Below are 17803 nucleotides of genomic sequence, written 5' to 3' on the forward strand. Positions count from 1 at the left end.
CTTGTAAAGAGACATGCATGCATAAGTGTAGGGGGTGGGGGACTAATTTAGAGACCCACCTGTCTAATCACTTGAAATGATTGGATTCACTCAATCTGTGTGTGTTTGTCATTAGGCTCCTAAACTGTGTCCATACACTCATAATACTCTCGTGTGGCTTCCCATAAAATCTCCCAGGACTGTGAGGTTAAGATTGATACATTAGAAAAATAAACCTGAACAACACTTCCCTCTTCAGGACACAAAGACAACACCTCGTAATACTTGTGTGACTTCTTATCCCCTTTTACTGTATGATCCACTCTGGTACGAATGTATAAGGTTACTTGAAATGTAAAACCACCCCCCCCAAAAAAAACGGGAACCTGTAAATCACTGCCCTTTTCAGGACACAAAACAATCCTACACACCCAAGTAACAAAGAACTTAAAGGAAGTTTTATTTAGGCCTACTATTACCAACTTCTGTCAAACAAAACTCCTGATGGAACAGGAGGGATAAAAGAGAAAGAGAGAGAAGCAAAATGGGGAAAAAAGAATAGACTGGTAACAGTTCTTGCCTGTAGTTCTCATTTCCACTCTGTCCTTTATCGCACCATCAATGCCATAGTTCATATTTTGTCCCAAGGTCAGATGAATAAATAGGTAAATCAATGTTCAGTAATCCAGTACTCTCAGAAATGCAACAGAGATGTTACTTGAAGCATCTACATCCATTACTATGGTAAAAAAAACATTTAATAAAACATGGACGGAAAACTGTAACAATTCATAGTGAACTACTATTCAGTTACAATGTGTGTACAGGTTTCTCCTTTTTTTTTTTGCCCTGGAATATTTTTGACAGGTGTTATCCAATAGCTCTATAGTTGGATTGTTAAGCAAGTGACATTGTTTTCCTTTGTTTTAATTGTCAGAGAAGACCCCTGCAAGCACTTTCATGTCCTACTCCAGGCTTTTCATTAATATCACTTTTAGAGTGAATCTTAATCTGTAATATGGCCAAAATGTTTTTTTGGACAAATCAGACATGTAACATGAACTCAAATTGTTTATCATCACTTTCACTGGGGGGGGTGTGTGTATGTATTCATAACTTGAGACATTGTCCTTCACCGTACATTCCACATTGAAGAAAAATAGTGAAGACATCAAAACTATGAAATAACACATATGGAATCATGTAGTAACCAAAAAAGCGTTCTATTTGAGATACTTCAAAGTAGCCACCCTTTGCCTTGACAGCTTTGTCACAATCTTGGCATTCTCTCAACCAGCTTCATGAGGTAGTCACCTGGAATGCATTTCAATTAACAGGTGTGGCATTTTAAAAGTTAATGCATTTGAGACAATCAGTTGTGTTGTGACAAGTTAGGGATGGTATACAGAAGATAGCCCTATATAGTAAAATACCAAGTTCATATTATTACAAGAACAGCTCAAATAAGCAAAGAGAAACGACAGTCCATTATTAGACATGGAGATCAGTCAGTTCTTGACATTTTGCGAATTTTGAAAGTTTCTTTAAGTGTAGTCGCAAAACCATCAAGCGCAATGATGAAACTGGCTCTCATGAGGACCGCCACAGGAAAGGAAGACCCAGAGTTACCTCTGCTGCAGAAGATAAGTTCATTAGTGTTACCAGCCTCAGAAATCAGCAACTAACTGCACCTCAGATTGCAGCCAAATAAATGCTTTACAGAGTTCAAGTAACAGACATCTCAACATCCTCTGTTCATGGTCGAATTGCTGCAAAGAAACCACTAATGAAAAACACCAATAATAAGAAGAGACTTGCTTGGGCCAAGAAACACGAGCAATGGACATTATACCGATGGAAATCTGTCCTTTGGTCTGATGAGTCCAAATTTGGGATTTTTGGTTCCAGCTGCCGTGTCTTTGTGAGACGCAGAGTAGGTTAACGGATGATCTCTGCATGTGTGGTTCCCACCGTGAAGCATGGAGGTGGTGGTGCTTTGCTGGTGACACTGTCAGTGATTTATTTAGAATTCAAGGCACACTTAAGCAGCATGGCTACCACAGCATTCTGCAGTGATACGTCATCCCATTTGGTTTGCTCTTAGTGGGACTATCATTTGTTTTTCAACAGGACAATGACCCAACACACCTCCAGGCTGTGTAAGGGCTATTTGACCAAGGAGAATGATAGAGTGCTGCATCAGATGACTTGGCCTCCACAATCACCGACCTCAACCCAATTGAGACGGTTTGGGATGAGTTGGACCGCAGAGTGAAGGAAAAGCAGCCAACAAGTCATCAGCATATGTGGGAACTCCTTCAAAACTGTTGGAAAAGCATTCCAGGCGAAGCTGGTTGAGAGAAGGCCAAGAGTACACAAAGCTGTCATCAAGGCAAAGGGTGGCTACTTATATTTTGATTTGTTTAACACTTTTTTGGTTACTACATGATTCCATATGTAATTTCATAGTTTGTCTTCACTATTATTTTACAAATGTAGAAAATAGTAAAAATAAAGAAACCCTTGAATGAGTAGGTGTGTCCAAACTTTTGACTGGTACTGTATATTATGACATGGAACTTTGAACATTTAACCATGATATCACATCTGCTAGGGACATGTCATGATGGGCCACTTAAAAAGACCAACGGTCAACAGATTTATAAAGTCCTGACAGTGACAAGAAAAGCTCACATTTTCAACAACAAAAAGTATATCAATTTGTTTACATTTTGATAATGTGTACAATCTTGGCTTTGGAATGTGACCCACGAGGAATAGACATTAAACCCAGTATGTGTCCCAAATGGCACCCTCTTCCTTATATAGTGCACTACTTTTGACCAGTGCGCTAGGGAATACGGTGCCATTTCAGATGCAGACAGAGTTTTAACTGCATGTCTAGATATAGTCCATGTGTTTGAACGTGTTTCTAACATCCGAAACTATTGAATAGAGCAACCCCCCCCCCCCCAAAAAAATGATCTCATGATTGTAGACCAAAAGGTAAACCCAATTCACGCCTACAAGAGGGAGTTGACCTCCACAGCCTGGGCCGTCTTCAGCACTCTGATCTGGAGCGCGAGTACGCCTCGAGTCACTCACGCCAACTCTACGGTACACCGTCTCCTGAACCTTCTCTTCTGTACATTCAACGACCTTAACTCTGGCCTTGGTGTTTAAAGTCAATAAACAAGGCAAAAAAAAAGAAAAGAAAAAAAGATTCAGATTTCTTACTGTGAAACCATAAAAACAAAAAAAAATCATTTTGCGTTTTTCATCTGGCCAGGTCTTGCAAGCCCCTTGAAGACGTGAAGCTTCCCGGCCCCGGTTAGCTCAAAGCTGTAGTCCATTGTGACGTAGGGAGGTTCTCCCAGAATTCCTGTCTGTAACAGAAAGAGAATATGGACTAAGATGACGCAAGCATGAGTGACTGAACCAAAATGCTTTGTTGGCTAAAAGCATACACCGATGGAGAGGAACAGGACAACAAATCAGTACGAAAAAAAATTGAATAGTTTGGGGCAGTTGTGATTTCACGTTTTATTATAGTTGATATCCAAGTGTGAAAGTCAAACAAAGACATTGAACAGAGGTTTGAGGAGCAGAGAGTACGTCGGCGAAGTGTTTAGAGTGCTTAGTGTGTCGGAGGTATCATCTCGTCTTACCTGGCCTGTGAGGAGGGTGTTGGGCAGTGTGACAGCCCCCAGCAGAAGACAGTTGACCTGACGGAGGACCGAGGGAGCTACAGGTGTAACAAGGAAGTACAGGCCCCGTGCCATGTCCACACCACGAAGGACACCTGCGGAACAGAGAGAAACACTACTTAATAGATTGCTCTCACCAGTTTGTCATCTATCCAAGGAGGTAGTCATCCATGTGGAGATGCCAAACTTTGTTACTGTTCTAGGTTTGATATACATGTACCGTAAATTCCGGACTATAAGCCACAACTTTTTTCCCTACTCTTTGAACCTCGCGGCTTAAACAATGACGCGGCTAATATATGGATTTTTCCCGCTTTCCAATTTTTCTCTCTCCTAAAAAACACATTCTGTGACGTGCTCAGTTTTTTGGCGGCATGAAGCTTTCATTAGACCAATGAAATTGCCGAACGGGTTAAGGTCAAACAGTGACGAGAGCGACAATGAAAACGATCCAATATCGGATGAAGCAATTCTGAGGCTATTCAACTCCGACACCGAAGGAGATGACTTCAGTGGTTTCAGTGCACAGGAGGAGGAAGAGAGTGACCAATGACTTTCTTGGTAGGCTACTGTTTACTGCAAATTTTTTGTTACAAGCCGTGTTTCGTTAAAGCCTATTTGTTTTTGTTACAAGCCCTGTTTCGTTAAAGCCTGTGTAAAGTTCATTTGTTTAAATGTACCGGTAGGCACCTGCAGCTTATAGACATGTGCGGCTTATTTATGTTCAAAATAATATAATTTTTTTAATTCAGTGGTTGCGGCTTATATTCAGGTGCGCTCAATAGTCCGGAAATTACAGTATTACTTTTGTTACCACCCATCAGAAGAATGAAAGATAATGTGTTTATGGTTAATATAGTGTATATACACGTACCAAAGCCCACACAAGGACAGACAGGGGTTTGGGAGAGCAGTACTGGGCTTCCCCTGCCTGATACCTTCTCATTCAGACAGCACAGCCCCACCAGACTGGCATTGGCAGTGTAGAGCACATGAGTTGGTGCCACCTCGCAGTGTGTCACACCCACAGCCACCGCTGAATGGGGAACCTGCAGGGAGAGGACAAGAGATGGACGTAGTGGAATTAGCATTTAACAATAAACAGACTTGAATCCAATGCTTATCATAAATAAACATGATTTGGCGCACGCACGCACGCAGGCTGGCGGAACAGGACACTTCAGAATGGGTTGCATCAAAGCTTCAGATTGTGGCAACGTTCTTCTTCAAAAAGTGATGATTTTTTACCTGGTAGGGGGTGAAGCAGTGTAGAGGTCTGACAGGGCCTGGTTCAGGGGACTGCAGCTGGCTGAAGTAGCCCAGCAGAGCCAGGTCACGCTGCTCGTTGCTGCGCTGGTGTCTCCTTTGGAAGAATAACACACACACAGCAGAGGAGAGAGAGAAAGGAAGTCAGAGAAGTAGGGCAGACGGAAGGCTGATACGTCAGCTTAATGGACAAGTGTTCCTGGCAAGAAGTGCAGGGTGGGTTTGTCTTTTCTCTAAAAGTAAAAGGGAAAGTTTCTTCCATCAGCAAAATGTTTTATATCCATGGCAACCAAGAAAGCGGTTGTGTTGTTAGGACTCTTACATTTCGCCCGGGCGCCCTGCTCCTTCAAACTCGGAGTGAATACTGAATAGAGTGTAACTCCGCTGGGCAGGATGAGTTCCAGAGTTGTCCTCCCCCAAAGCTGACTGGACAGGAGGGTGTGTCTGCCAGCCGTGGGATGACCTCAGGAACTCAGGGGTGAGTTGGGGGCACATGACTTTATCCCCACTACTGAGCTGCACCACGTGAGAAATGGAGAAGAGGCGAATGATGTCCACCAACAACTGAAAGCCAAAACCTGAAGAAGCAGGCACATGTTAAAATGGCAGTATGAAAAATATTTGTAAATAATACAAGTATGAATTACTATAAATTATTTATGTTAAAATGTGTGCTTGCTTTCCCCCCTTTTTAAAGATTGGGCTATACATGAACATGGCATTTGAGACAAATGTTGCCCCCAGGTTGCCAAGAATACTGTGTTACTGACCTTTGACCCAGCCCATGGTGTTGATGACGATGGGCGTCTCTCGGTTGTACAAGCGCCACAGGGACTTGAGGGACTCCAGATAGCGGTCCAGGTCTGTTTCACAGGACGACTGGCCATAGAAGATCATGTGCTCTGGAGCACACTGGTGTGTAAAGGGGGGACCTGGAAACAACATGACAGACCAGGGTTAGTTTGGATTAGTTAAGACCCCAAACATTTATAGGACCTATGAAAATATTGGGAAATACAGGTAGTTCCAGTGTATTTGCCATGTGTAATGAAAACTCACTCACTCACTGCACTAAAATGTATTGTACACGATTGTGAAGGAAATCGTTACGATACATACCCAGCAGTGGCTCTCTGACAGTAGACAGGGAGAGACAACCTGAGGGAGTGAACTCTGTCTGGCCCAGGTCACACTCCAGGTATTCTACACTTGCAGTGCTGCACACACAGACACACAGGGAGGGTCATTGCTATAAGCATTGTGTCACTGAAGAAACTTCCAACCGAACAAACATAAATCAAAAACACACTACTCACTGGTTCAGTAAGGTATTGATGAGGTGACGGTTGAAGGTGGACTTTCCAACATTCTTAGCACCACATACAAGAATAACTGGACAGCCATCGAGCTCCTCTGTAGACGAAAAACAGTCCATAGGTCATCAGGTTGAAATATCTCAGTCTCCATCATGTGGAATGCAACAGAAACCTGACATGCTTGTCTGTAGAAAAGAACTGGAGGGGACCTGTTTGTCATGTTAAATAGGGGCTGAACTCACTCATGTCGCCTCACTTTTCCACACCCTCATTAAGAAATGCTAGAAGCAATGATAGTTTGAAGTGGGTGTGTTATGTTCTCTACCGTTGTGTGTCGTTTACTTGAAATATCCCAAACAGCCACCGTACACGTGACGAATGGCTTAGCAACCTGGGCCACGTTCATGATTGCTTGGTCTACATGTCAGAGGTATGTTTTGTTCTATTTTACATATTCCTATTTGAACGTTCCCAAAGATTGTGTCCTGCTGAACGCGGCCTGGTGACACAGCATATGAACGTGATTGGTCAAGAATACCAAGCTCAGAGGATTTCCTGTATCAGTGTCTTTGATGACAGTTGTGTTTGTGATGCTAACGTTAGCTCACGAATGTGAGGATGTTTGAGTTGGAAAAAACCCAAGACCTTGATAAACACAGAGTCTCGTTCTTTCAACATAACATTGGCAACGATGTATGTATTGTTGTCTCACGTAAACAAGTCCGAGGCGGTGCATGCTAATGGGTTTACTGTAGGTTGAGTCTGCTGCTATGATTGGATAGAGCGCACTGGGCGCAACCGGTTCGCCGTGCATGACAATACTCCCTAGGCATTACCATCCCGTGTTAGTGCACAAGACTGGGCACGATTGAAATCAAAACACAACCCTCAAATATCCAAGGATTTAGGAGTGTAATAGTTTCCCCTAAATGTCACAAATCTCCCTTTTGGAAGATACTGACTTTACAACCAAAAGTATACTATTTACCCTTTGTAGTCAATGTTGGCACTAGAATAAGTGTTTCTAAATAACACTGATGCCACGTAGATCTTTTTCAACCAAATAAGTCGGTTTTTTGGGTTCCTCTTTAAGATAGCAGGGCTGTGTGTGTGTGTGTTTACCTGCACAGGCGTTAACCAGGCCGTTGAGTGCCTCCCTGTAGGTCTGTGACATAACCATGCCACCAGCTGTTTTCCGCAGTGGGGTTATGCCAAGGCCAGAGAGCGGAGTGTCCAGCATCGCCGAACTGTCTCGGATGTCCCTCTATCATTCAAATAAATCAAATGCATTTATAAAGCCATTTTTACATCAGTAGTTGTGAAAACGTGCCTTACAGTAACTCTACAAAAGAAGAGGTCGGTACAATAAAAAGTCTTTATGAAAAGGCCAGTAGTAACATGCTGTAGATGGATGACATCGGATTATCAGAGTCAACCCACCGAACTGAGTCCAAACAGCTCTTTGAGGTCTGGGAAACTGTTGAGGAAGCGTGTCAGAGGGGTGTCCAGGGGCTCCAGCAGGATCACACAGGAGTCGGAATCTACTTCACTCAACAACCTTTTACATGTCTCTAAACAGAACACAGAAAATAGAGATTAAATGCTGCTCGTTTGTAAGGTTGCTTCAAACTCAAACCAACAATTTACTCCCTCAAGGGTGATCTAACTAGGCCTATAATTGGAAACAAATCACAAAAAGAAGGCAGCTGAGGATAGTGTCATGCAAATTATTTAAAGGGTGGATGGTCTCATTCAAAGGCTCTCCTTACCTGCAGAGAGGTACTTGCGGACAATGGCTTTGGCCTCTAGACGGCCCGCTTTCTTGGTCTTGCTGGGGTTAGGGGAATCCCCCAGTGCTGTGACGGTGAGGGGGCAATGTGAGGAAGGGGAAAAAAGTGGGTAGGACTGCTGACCCTCCTCAAGGGTGAAACCATGCACCTCCACCCGACCGTACAGACATGACAGAAGGCACTTCCCCCTAAAACACAGGGTCTGCAGGGGAAAGAGATCAGGGTGACTTAGAATAACTTTAATCCACACAGCATGGACTAAATTAATAATACCATTTATAAGAGACAAAACTCTAGCAGGAGGCATTAGTGAAAGCACACAGGAAGTAGCTTATAGCGGGGAGTGTAGTTGCCACTGAAAAGTAAAAAGTGTAGCTGAAAATACTGCGCAAGTACCTGACCCTGTTGCATGACCAGCACTGTGCGATTATGGATGTAGTCTCGCTCTGCACAGTGAACAAAAGCCTCCTCCTCTATCCTGCCAGGCGCAGCTTTGGCTGAGACAAAACTCTCCTGGTCCTCCATACTCTCTCCACCACCATTTTGATGTAAAACAGACTCGGCAAAGGAGCTCCAGTCCTGGGACTCGTCTGAGTCACTGCCCTGCTCTGGTCGACCTGCTCCGCCGTTGGTCAGGGGACGAGAGGGGGTCCTCTCCATGGTAGCCGGAGTCTTGACCTGTCTGAAGGACACAGTCATGGCCTTCTTCTTCAGTCTCTTCAGGTTAGGCTTGTCCTTTCTAAGGTTAGATGCGCGGTGCTCTAGCTTGGCCATGGCTGTGCTTGGGCTGAGGTTTGAAGAGTCTGAGTTTTTGGGAATTCTGTTGGACTTGAACCACTTGTCATTACATTGTTGCCTCTTGGACGTCTGCTTGGTTTTGGGGAGAGATTTCTGCACTTTCATGGTTATTAATGGCTTTCCCTTTGTAAGTAAGATGTAAGGTGGGGAACCCTGGAGAGAGAATAGTACAAAATGAACACGACTAATGCAATGGGCAAGCATCGATCTAGCCATCTGTACATACTATACTAGCAGGCAAGTTAAGATTGATTGTTGTTAGCTAGCTAACTAACGTTGGTGTAAATAGATAAAACGTTAGCTAGCTACAGATAATTTACCTAGCTAACTCAGCTCACCTAACTACTAGTAGTAACAAATTGAACTTCTCTTCGCTAAGGTGAATGAACACAGTTGCTGCCCAATACTACATTGATGTCAATGTATCTCTGGTTAGCTAGCTAAGATAGCTTTTGTTACATTAGTTAGCTTGCCAACAAACATTACTTGTGTTGTATTGGAGAGCATATACCACGATCGGCAAGACGAAGGTTGGATACCAAGCAGTACCTCTCCGTAGCTTCTCAAAAATATGCTTGGAGGACCTCTATAGCGAACGAATAAAAATCGTGTTGGCACATTGCTACGGTATACTGTTAGCTAGATCGCGTAGTGGTTTCACCATGTGAGCCAGCCAGACGCCATTCTGAGTAATAATTGGCCAACCGGTATCCCACAGCGGCGGTTACAGCGTTTACTTCAAAGTTAGCAAGCTCGTTTTGTAGTTACCTACCTTATATTAGTTATAGATACCTAAAATAGGCATTTATTAAATGAACACAACCTGGATACAAAATATTAACTGTAGCTCAGGCTAGACTGCCCAATTAATTTGGGGGGTGGGGTTATCGATAAAATAGGATGGACAGTAAATACCTTCACGGAGTTCACGCATGCTCAGTTGTTCGCGTAGCTAGCTGCTAGCGTAGACAGCTAACCATGCATCCACCAAAGAGAACATTAGCTCGAAATATCATTAGTTAGTCGATCCCCAAATAATGCAATTATATAACTACACAATCGTGTAATTTGAAAGTGATGTTAGCATGCTACCCACCATTCAATTGCAAAGCGTGTATTTATGGTTAGCTAGCTCGCTTGCATGATGCTAGCCTAACCGTCACATCCGGTCCCTACCGCCTGGCCTGGACGAGACATAACGCAATACATGTTCTTGATACGTTAGTCAAAATAACTGTTTATAAATTATATTAATGCAATGCACCATTCCAACAACCGATAGCAGTGACACGATTGCCAGCATCCTGCAAAGGTAAATCCCGTCTCTGTGGTTTCTACTGAACAGATGAAAGCTTAGGGAGCGTCTGTATAATGTCAGAAACGTCGAGGTGCGTAGCTAGTTAGGGGCCTACCTACTAATAATTTCTGTGTAATACATTTGTCTAATCTTAAACAAATTCTATTTATTTCAGTATTATTATCTCATATGTGTTGGCATATTTAGTACTACTCAACCCCTTGTGCAAATGTCCCATACCAGGTTTAAGTGAATATCTTGCTAATAATGCATCTGAAGTCTGGACTATGCATGACAAATGACTGATGATGCTGTAGTTAAGACTTAAGATAGCAAGAATACTAATAGCCTAATGATATTAATAGAAGTTACAGACAGTAGCCTATTTTCTATTCATTTCTTCAATTGTCATCTGTTTTCTGATTCTTTCAAGCAACTCCATGACACTGAATCCAGTGTCCCTTGAGAAGCAGCAATCTACTGTCAAGGGTGAGAGATGCTTACACAGGTGAGCAGCACCCATGCCCAACGGGTGTTGTCTTTTCTGAATGAGCAGAGGGGTCTTGGATGGTTCTGTGATGCCAAGCTGACTGTAGGAGGAGATGGGAGGGTGTACAATGCCCATCGCAACATCCTGGCCTGTTTTAGTAAGCTTTTCCAGGAATCTGAGCCAACCACTACCATGGTTAAGGAGGTCTCCCTCCCAAAGGAGTGCCCCACTGACGGCCTGGAACTACTTCTAGACTTTTTCTACACAGGGAAGTTGAAGCTTGACTCTCTGAATCTGGACAATGTGCAACAGGCTGCAGACAGCCTCTGTGTACCAGATGCGCTCACCCTCTGTCAGCAGTTCGCCACAGAAGGGACAGTCTCTCCAGAAGAACCTCAGTCTAAAGATCTTCTGGGTGAAGATGATGGCCTAATCCCACCTGTAACTTCTACGGAAACCAAGGTCCCCCAAAAAAGAGGGAGGCCCAAAAAATCCCAAACCCCTAGTAGCTGCTCAAGTAAGAAGGATCCTCCAGAAGCAACCACCACCACAACTCGCTCTGGGCGTAAGGTGAAGGTCTCCAGAAGGCTGCTTGGAGAGGGCCCCAGGCCGCAGCTCCTGCCCCAGGGGACCACCAACAGGGGAACACCACAACTAGTTATCAGCCTAATGGATAAAAGTGATGGGGCTGAGGACGAGGGACAAAGCCTCCCTCAGCCTACAGATACAACAGAGGTAGGCTAGAATACGTAACCTTATCCTGAAGTGTTAACGTAAGAATATATTAGGAGGGTATGTTCCTACAGATTTGTAGATTTTATACTAGAACTATAAAGTAGGCCAGGGATAGGCAACTAGATTTAGCCAATGGCCGATTTTTGTCAGAGCAAATGGTTGGGGGACCGGAACATATTTATAAGAATTTGTACACTGCAAATTGGCCAAACTATGCCCAAAAATAGATTGTATTTGAAAAGAATTTCATACCTTGTTTCATTAAGACACAATCACGTCTCTTTTTTTTTTTATTCGTGGGAATACTTGGGAACAGATTTCCTAAATTAGATATATTTTTTGGCTGAATTCCTGGTGTGTCCCCCCCCAAAAAAAAGTTTTAATAATTTACTAAAAACATTGGGGGCCAAAGAAAATCACTCATGAGCCGGTTTTGGCCCGCGGGCCGCCTGTTGCCGACCCCTGCAGTAGGCCTATACCTTACTGCAAGTGCTTAGGCTATAGCTACAATATGATGGATAATGCATGAAATATGCATGAAATATTGTGTCTCCCAGTTACAGGTGGATGGGTCAGAAGATGTGATGAATGACAATAGAGATGATGATTCATTGTGTTTGTTTATTTCGCAGGTAACGGACATGGTCACTGCCATTGTACCAGATGTTAGCTATAAAGCTAATTCTCATTTGCAGCCTCATGATGATGATGACGATGATGATGGTTTGATGGAGGTGATGGATGAGGACACTGATGAAGAGTATGTGCCCCATGCCCTACCGACTACCACCTCCAGCCCCAAAGGCAGACGTAAAGGACCAGGTAAAGCTGTAAATAAAGAGAACAGTGAGGAGGCGGCCAAGGGCTCCAAAAAGGGCTCTGTTCAGTGCCCCACCTGCAATAAGACCTTCCTCAGCAAATACTATCTCAAAGTACACAACAGGTATGCAACTCACTGCTATCACATTGCATTGACTTTGCATTGATTCTGACTTTATTATACAATCTTTGTTTTTAAAGGTTGGTCCTGTTGAGATAAAAATATCTTGCAAGAGAGACCTGAATAATGAAAAAGACTGGTATTATTGAGTGACTAGTGTTGGTGTGTTATTTATGTTCTTCCACTGTTCACCAGGCGTCATACGGGTGAGAAGCCCTTTGCATGCTCTAAGTGTGGGAAGAGGTACTACAGGAAGGAGAATCTGATGGACCACCAGGCCCGGAACTGCAAATGTGATGAAAAAGTAAAAGCGGTGAGTGATCAGCAGGACTAAAGTAATGTCCGCTAGTCATCAAAAGGAAGAAAAGTGAGCATAAAGGGGAGGGACTACCATGACTTGTCCAATAAGAAATGCTTATTTTTTTGTTTTCGGTTGTAAAACATTTTGACACTGTGTGCCCTAAATTATACAATACCTTACATTTTCCCTCGTGCACTGTATGTGTGTATTCTTGTTGTTACTACAGGTGCACAACTGTCTTCAATGCCCCATGTCATTTGACAGAGTGGTGGATCTACGTCTGCACACTGTCTCCCATACAGGGGAAATGCCCAATAAGGTCCAGCACCTACCACCTCACACCCTTGAACACGCCCACAGGACAGTGAACATCAGGGTTGGGGTCAAGTCTGAATTGAGTTGCGAATTGCTCTTTAATTCCAACCGGCCACACACCACAGGAAGCATAATTTGAATTGAATTTGAATTAAAGGAAGTAGAATTTTATTCAATGAAATTCAAATGATTTGTTCTACACATCACCATAGTAATGACTATTTTGACATCATGTACTGTATGTTTACCAATACCATGTAGCATAAGGTTGAAATATTTCCATTTGTAAAACTCATTCTCCTAAAACAATTGTACATTTGTTTTTAAATATCAGAACTAAAATACATTTCCCAGATTACATTAGATCAAACACTGCAATATGAAAGGGAACAATCTAAAATCTCGTGTAAAAAAAAAAAATAATCGAACTAATATTTAAATGGTATGTGTATTCTTTGCATTAATTAAGTGGCATATCCTTTTGATAAACATTTGTCAAATGAATTAGACTTTCATGTTTCACATCTCAGTTGAAATAGTTTGAATTGATTTGAATTAAATTATACTTCCCCCAATTCAAATTCAATTCAAATTCTGCTTCCTTTGGGTTGTGGCCAATTTAAAATGAATTGTTTGAATTGAATTAATATATTCCAAATTGACCCCAACCCTGGTGAACATGTCATTAATTTACATTTGAAGACTTCTCTCTCTCTCTGGTGTGCTTTGTATCAAACTCATATTGACAAATTATCGCTGATCTTGTATCTATTTCAGTGTACGTCATGCTCGGAACAGTTTATGCGTAAAAAAGATTTGAGAAATCACGAAATCAAAATCCACGGCGCACCCAAACCACATGCAGTAAGTTTTCTCTCTCTCCTTTGTGTTAATTGGTCGGCCTTTTCCTGTATTCAAACCTTTTTTGCTTCTGCATTATTGATTTATGATTTATGACTGCTTGCTTGCTGTTCAACGTCTAACCTGTGACTAATATTTCCCACAGTGCTCTCTGTGCAGCAAAGCCTACCTGTCTAAAACGGAGGTGCGTCTGCATGAGGCGTCCAAGCATCGAGGCGAGAAGCTCTTTGTGTGTGAAGAGTGTGGCCATCGAGCCTCCAGCCGAAACGGCCTGCAGATGCACATCAAAGCCATTCACAGGTGGGGCTGAGACTGGGCATGGTAGTGGGTGAGGAGTTTGTTACCGTGGGGGACCTAGGCTGTTTGACTGAACCGATATAGCCTACTGTCGTATAATGTGACGTAATGCATCGAATAATGGGATGTCCCTGTTTGTTTGTCTCACTTTCTCAGAAACGAGCGTCCATTTGTGTGTGAGTACTGCAACCATGCGTTTACCCAGAAGGCCAACCTCAACATGCACCTGCGCGTTCACACTGGAGAGAAGCCCTATCAGTGCCACCTCTGTGGGAAGACCTTCCGGACACAGGGTAAGAACTGCCGTCCTCTCACTAGGCCCTGCAGATACCGTAGCAGGACACACCCATTTCTAACAACGAACATAGTTGCACAGGTCATAGAGTATGATTTAGTCTCATAGTTATCATTTAGCTAGAGTAAACACACTCTCTGTCTCAGACTAACACATAAACTCTCACATTAACATCCAGTGAGCTCTCACACTGCCTATTCCAACGCTTTAACATTGTGCTTGTGCCGATGCCTGTGTGTGTGTGTTTGTATGTCATTCCAGCCAGTCTTGACAAGCACCATCGCACCCACACGGGAGAGCGGCCTTATAGCTGTGAGTTCTGTAACCAGCGCTTCACAGAGAAGGGCCCGATGCTCCGCCATGTCGCCAGCAAGCACCAGGACGACCGCCCTCACTGCTGTAAGATATGTGGCAAGACCTTCAAGGGTGAGAGAGGAACTGTCATGGTTGACAAGAGATTGTGGCATCACTGATGATACTACCTTTTCAGTTGAAATAATATTTTCTGTCATGTTTTAATCTAATCAGTAGATTTCTTCCTGAAAAGATTCAACCCTGACTTTAGTTGAACAAAATGCAGCAAAACAAGTTTACTGTGTGTTTTCTTATTGTCTTGTTTGTTAAATCCTCCAGCCATCGAGCAGCTCCGCGTCCATGTGCGTCGCCATCAGGGCATGAGGAAGTTTGAGTGCGAAAAATGTGGCTACAAGTTCACCAGACAGGTAAGCCATGCATTTCCAGTGTGCTAGCTTGGTTCCTCAAATTTCCATGCATGTTTAATGCTCACCCAGCCACTGAGGGGATAAATTAAGCTGTATAAAATTTGAATTGAATACGGAAGTCTCTCCTCTTTTCCTCCAGGCCCACTTACGACGTCATATTCAGGTCCACAACCGTACAGAGAACTACAACCCGCGGGAGAGGAAGCTACGGAACCTGATAGTAAAGGATGAGGGGTCGCAGGAGGAGGATGAGACTAGCCCCTCACCAACACCACCCACTGAGAAGGGGCTGGCACCTGTCTCTGGACCCAGTGTCCCTCTTCCTGTCTTTGGACCTGGACTCAGTGTGTCTGGACCTGGAACTGTACCAGGAACCAGTGACATCCTCAGGTTGGTTATCCAGCCCCTGGTGGAGGAGGTGGTGTCCAGCCAAGGGCAGATGGTGGTGGGCTTTAACCAGGCTGTTGTGGGGCATGGGCCAGGCCAGTTGGAGGTAGGCTTAACCCGGAGCCAAGGTGTGGTAGGCCAGGTAGAAGTGGGCCTTACCCATGGCCAGGTGGGCTTTCCCCAGGTTGGGGTGGGACAGGGACATGGCCAGGTGGAGGTGCTCTCCTCCCAGGGTTTGGGTGTGGTGGGGCATGGTTTCATTGTGACAGATGTGATGGACCAGACTCTCCTGGTAGCAGGCGACTTCCCCATCCCTGAGACCACGGTGGATCTGAAAGAACATACGGGAGGATCCTCCTGCTAAGAGCAAGGCCTGAGGACGGGACAGGCAACGTATTATGACGTGGAATCTACTTGGGAAAATACATGGGATTTGAAAAAGTAATTAACTGTTGTTTTGAGGGTGAAATTTCAACCACAGGATTATGTCATCATAGTAACCAAATTTCAACATAGACAAACCTTGTATAAAATATGTTGAATTTGTACCTTTTGAAACAACGTCAGATCTTCAACGTTATGTCCACTATCAGGAAAAAGAAACAGGCTAGGCAGCACCTAGTGGAGAATCTATCTACAGCAGGGCTGACCAAACTGGGGCTTGTTTTTTAAAAATTTGAATTTATTTATTTATTTTTTACGAAGTCAGTCGGGGTCTCAACTTACTGTTTAGAGATAGCATAGTAGAATACAAAATGTGCAATTTCAATAGTTTTCCTCTTGCTATGTCAGTCACTGACGGTCAATCAATTAGCCCATGTCAGCTAACATTTTATAGATTGCTAGGTAAGTCAGTCTAGCCAGCTATCTAAATTTTGTTGTAATCATGGCCGAGTTACTGACCGGACACCCAAGGCACGTGCCCAGGGGCCCTGACCTCCAAGGGGCCCCCATTGATTTTGTTAGTCACTCTCACACAGATATCATAAGAACATACAGGGAATTCACATAAAAATTGCTACATTTTCTCTCCATCCCATGGCAAAATGAGTAGAATTGCATTCAATTAGTTTTGCATTCAATTAGTTTTAAAATGGCAAACTGTTATTTCTGCCCCATGAAAAAAAATTGTAGAATTGCAGAAAGTCTGCTTTAAAACTGCAACATTTTCTCCACGCCCCAAGGAAAATGTGTCGAATTGCAGGACATTAACTTTAAAGTAGCACATTTTTCTCTCTGCACGCCAAGAGGGTGGCCACTAAAATGTTTTGCCTTTGAGATGGGTAAAAATCTTTCTTGGGGCCCCCAAAATGCTAGGGCCCTGCACATTTCCAAGTTATTAGCGTTATGAACATAGAAAGTAATACATGTTTAATGCTGGCAATCAGAATGTGTTGTTAGGTGTCAAGTTATATGGCTACAATTTGGTTAATGTTTGAAATGTATTTATATGATTACAAAAAAGCAATTGTTTTAAGACCCTAAAAAGCGATTGTTTAAATTGTTATATTTCTAAATAAATTATGTCTATTTGTTCAGCCCACCATTCAGATTATACTTTGGCCCACCAAGCCCAAAAGTTTGAGGACCCCTGCACTAGTTACCCTTTAGTCTCCCATCCAGGGTTTTAACCAAGCCTAGCCCTGCTTAGCTATGATATCTGTCACTGACTATTACCAATGCGCTATCTAGAGAATGATTGTTAAGAGATCTAAATAGATTCACTGTTGCTATCGAAGTCATTAATTAATTTGTAGACAAACTGGAATTAATGCCAGACTAAGTCAGCACAGATGGAACTATCCAAGCAGAAGATAAATCTCCTTCAAATGTTGACATTTTGTTGCATTTTCAACCAAACACAATTCAATATCACTTTTCTAATACAGTAAATAGCCTAAAGTTAAGAACATTTTACAAAATAATGTAACATTCAAATTAGTAACACATCCATGGCCACATTTTGAGGTTAGTGTAACTTTACATTTCTTCTTATGTAATCATATAAAGCATGCATTTTCATGATGCAGATAACTGCCAAACTAATGGAAACACTTGAGTTAATGAAGGTACGTGTGCTTCCTGAGTTAATTAAGCAATTAACATGCCATCATGCTTAGAGTCATGTATAAAAATGCTGGGCAGGCTATTATTTTGGCTCCCATGGCTATGCCCCCATAGAAGGACAATGGCACCATCCACAGGGCACAAGTGGTCACTGACCAGTTTGATGAGCATGAAAACTATGTAAACCATATGCCACGGGCGTCTCAGTCACCAGATCTCAACCCAATTGATTAATTATGG

General features: G+C 43.1%; 2 protein-coding genes across 8 annotated transcripts; one reads left to right on the forward strand and one right to left on the reverse strand.

Moving 5' to 3' along the window:
• Nucleotides 1-2511: 2511 nt before the first annotated feature.
• Nucleotides 2512-10059, reverse strand: nol9 (nucleolar protein 9). 6 transcript variants are annotated; one of them, XM_029722730.1, is made up of 13 exons: nucleotides 9953-10059; nucleotides 8455-9009; nucleotides 8038-8260; nucleotides 7709-7839; nucleotides 7391-7532; nucleotides 6269-6365; nucleotides 6072-6169; nucleotides 5723-5884; nucleotides 5275-5530; nucleotides 4935-5049; nucleotides 4561-4735; nucleotides 3648-3781; nucleotides 2512-3365 (listed from the first exon to the last, which is right to left on the reverse strand). In XM_029722730.1, exons 1-13 carry the CDS (start codon nucleotides 9953-9955, stop codon nucleotides 3243-3245), a joined length of 2214 nt encoding a protein of 737 aa, XP_029578590.1. In that variant the 5' UTR covers nucleotides 9956-10059; the 3' UTR covers nucleotides 2512-3242. The 6 variants fall into 6 exon arrangements, with proteins under 6 accessions (XP_029578590.1, XP_029578595.1, XP_029578591.1 ...); XM_029722735.1 differs by lacking the exon at nucleotides 9953-10059 and adding an exon at nucleotides 9772-9920; XM_029722731.1 differs by lacking the exon at nucleotides 9953-10059 and adding an exon at nucleotides 9629-9747.
• On the forward strand, nucleotides 6528-16339 carry zbtb48 (zinc finger and BTB domain containing 48). Of its 2 annotated transcripts, none has more exons than XM_029722728.1 (11): nucleotides 6528-6698; nucleotides 10587-11378; nucleotides 12011-12321; nucleotides 12514-12631; nucleotides 12846-12938; nucleotides 13712-13798; nucleotides 13941-14095; nucleotides 14249-14385; nucleotides 14649-14813; nucleotides 15021-15109; nucleotides 15249-16339. In XM_029722728.1, the coding sequence occupies exons 2-11, from the start codon at nucleotides 10650-10652 to the stop codon at nucleotides 15858-15860; spliced, it is 2496 nt and encodes an 831-aa protein (XP_029578588.1). In that variant the 5' UTR covers nucleotides 6528-6698; nucleotides 10587-10649; the 3' UTR covers nucleotides 15861-16339. The 2 variants fall into 2 exon arrangements, with proteins under 2 accessions (XP_029578588.1, XP_029578587.1); XM_029722727.1 differs by lacking the exon at nucleotides 6528-6698 and adding an exon at nucleotides 10099-10168.
• The last annotated feature ends 1464 nt before the right edge of the window (nucleotides 16340-17803 follow it).

Source organism: Salmo trutta, chromosome 30 (genome assembly GCF_901001165.1).
Source record: "Salmo trutta chromosome 30, fSalTru1.1, whole genome shotgun sequence".
In the NCBI taxonomy this organism is placed as follows: domain Eukaryota; kingdom Metazoa; phylum Chordata; class Actinopteri; order Salmoniformes; family Salmonidae; genus Salmo; species Salmo trutta.

Bases quoted from the DNA above. Each gene is read 5' to 3' on its own strand.
- nol9 (XM_029722729.1), bottom strand. From the start codon at position 9,363: ATGCTCTCCAATACAACACAA. The intron at 8,261-8,454 runs GTACTTGCGCAG...TTTCCCCTGCAG, and splicing joins TGGTCATGCAACAGGGTCAG to ACCCTGTGTTTTAGGGGGAA. The intron at 7,840-8,037 runs GTAAGGAGAGCC...TGTTCTGTTTAG, and splicing joins CCGCAAGTACCTCTCTGCAG to AGACATGTAAAAGGTTGTTG.
- zbtb48 (XM_029722728.1), top strand. From the start codon at position 10,650: ATGCTTACACAGGTGAGCAGCACCCATGCCCAACGGGTGTTGTCTTTT. The intron at 12,322-12,513 runs GTATGCAACTCA...ACTGTTCACCAG, and splicing joins TATCTCAAAGTACACAACAG to GCGTCATACGGGTGAGAAGC. The intron at 15,110-15,248 runs GTAAGCCATGCA...CTTTTCCTCCAG, and splicing joins GCTACAAGTTCACCAGACAG to GCCCACTTACGACGTCATAT.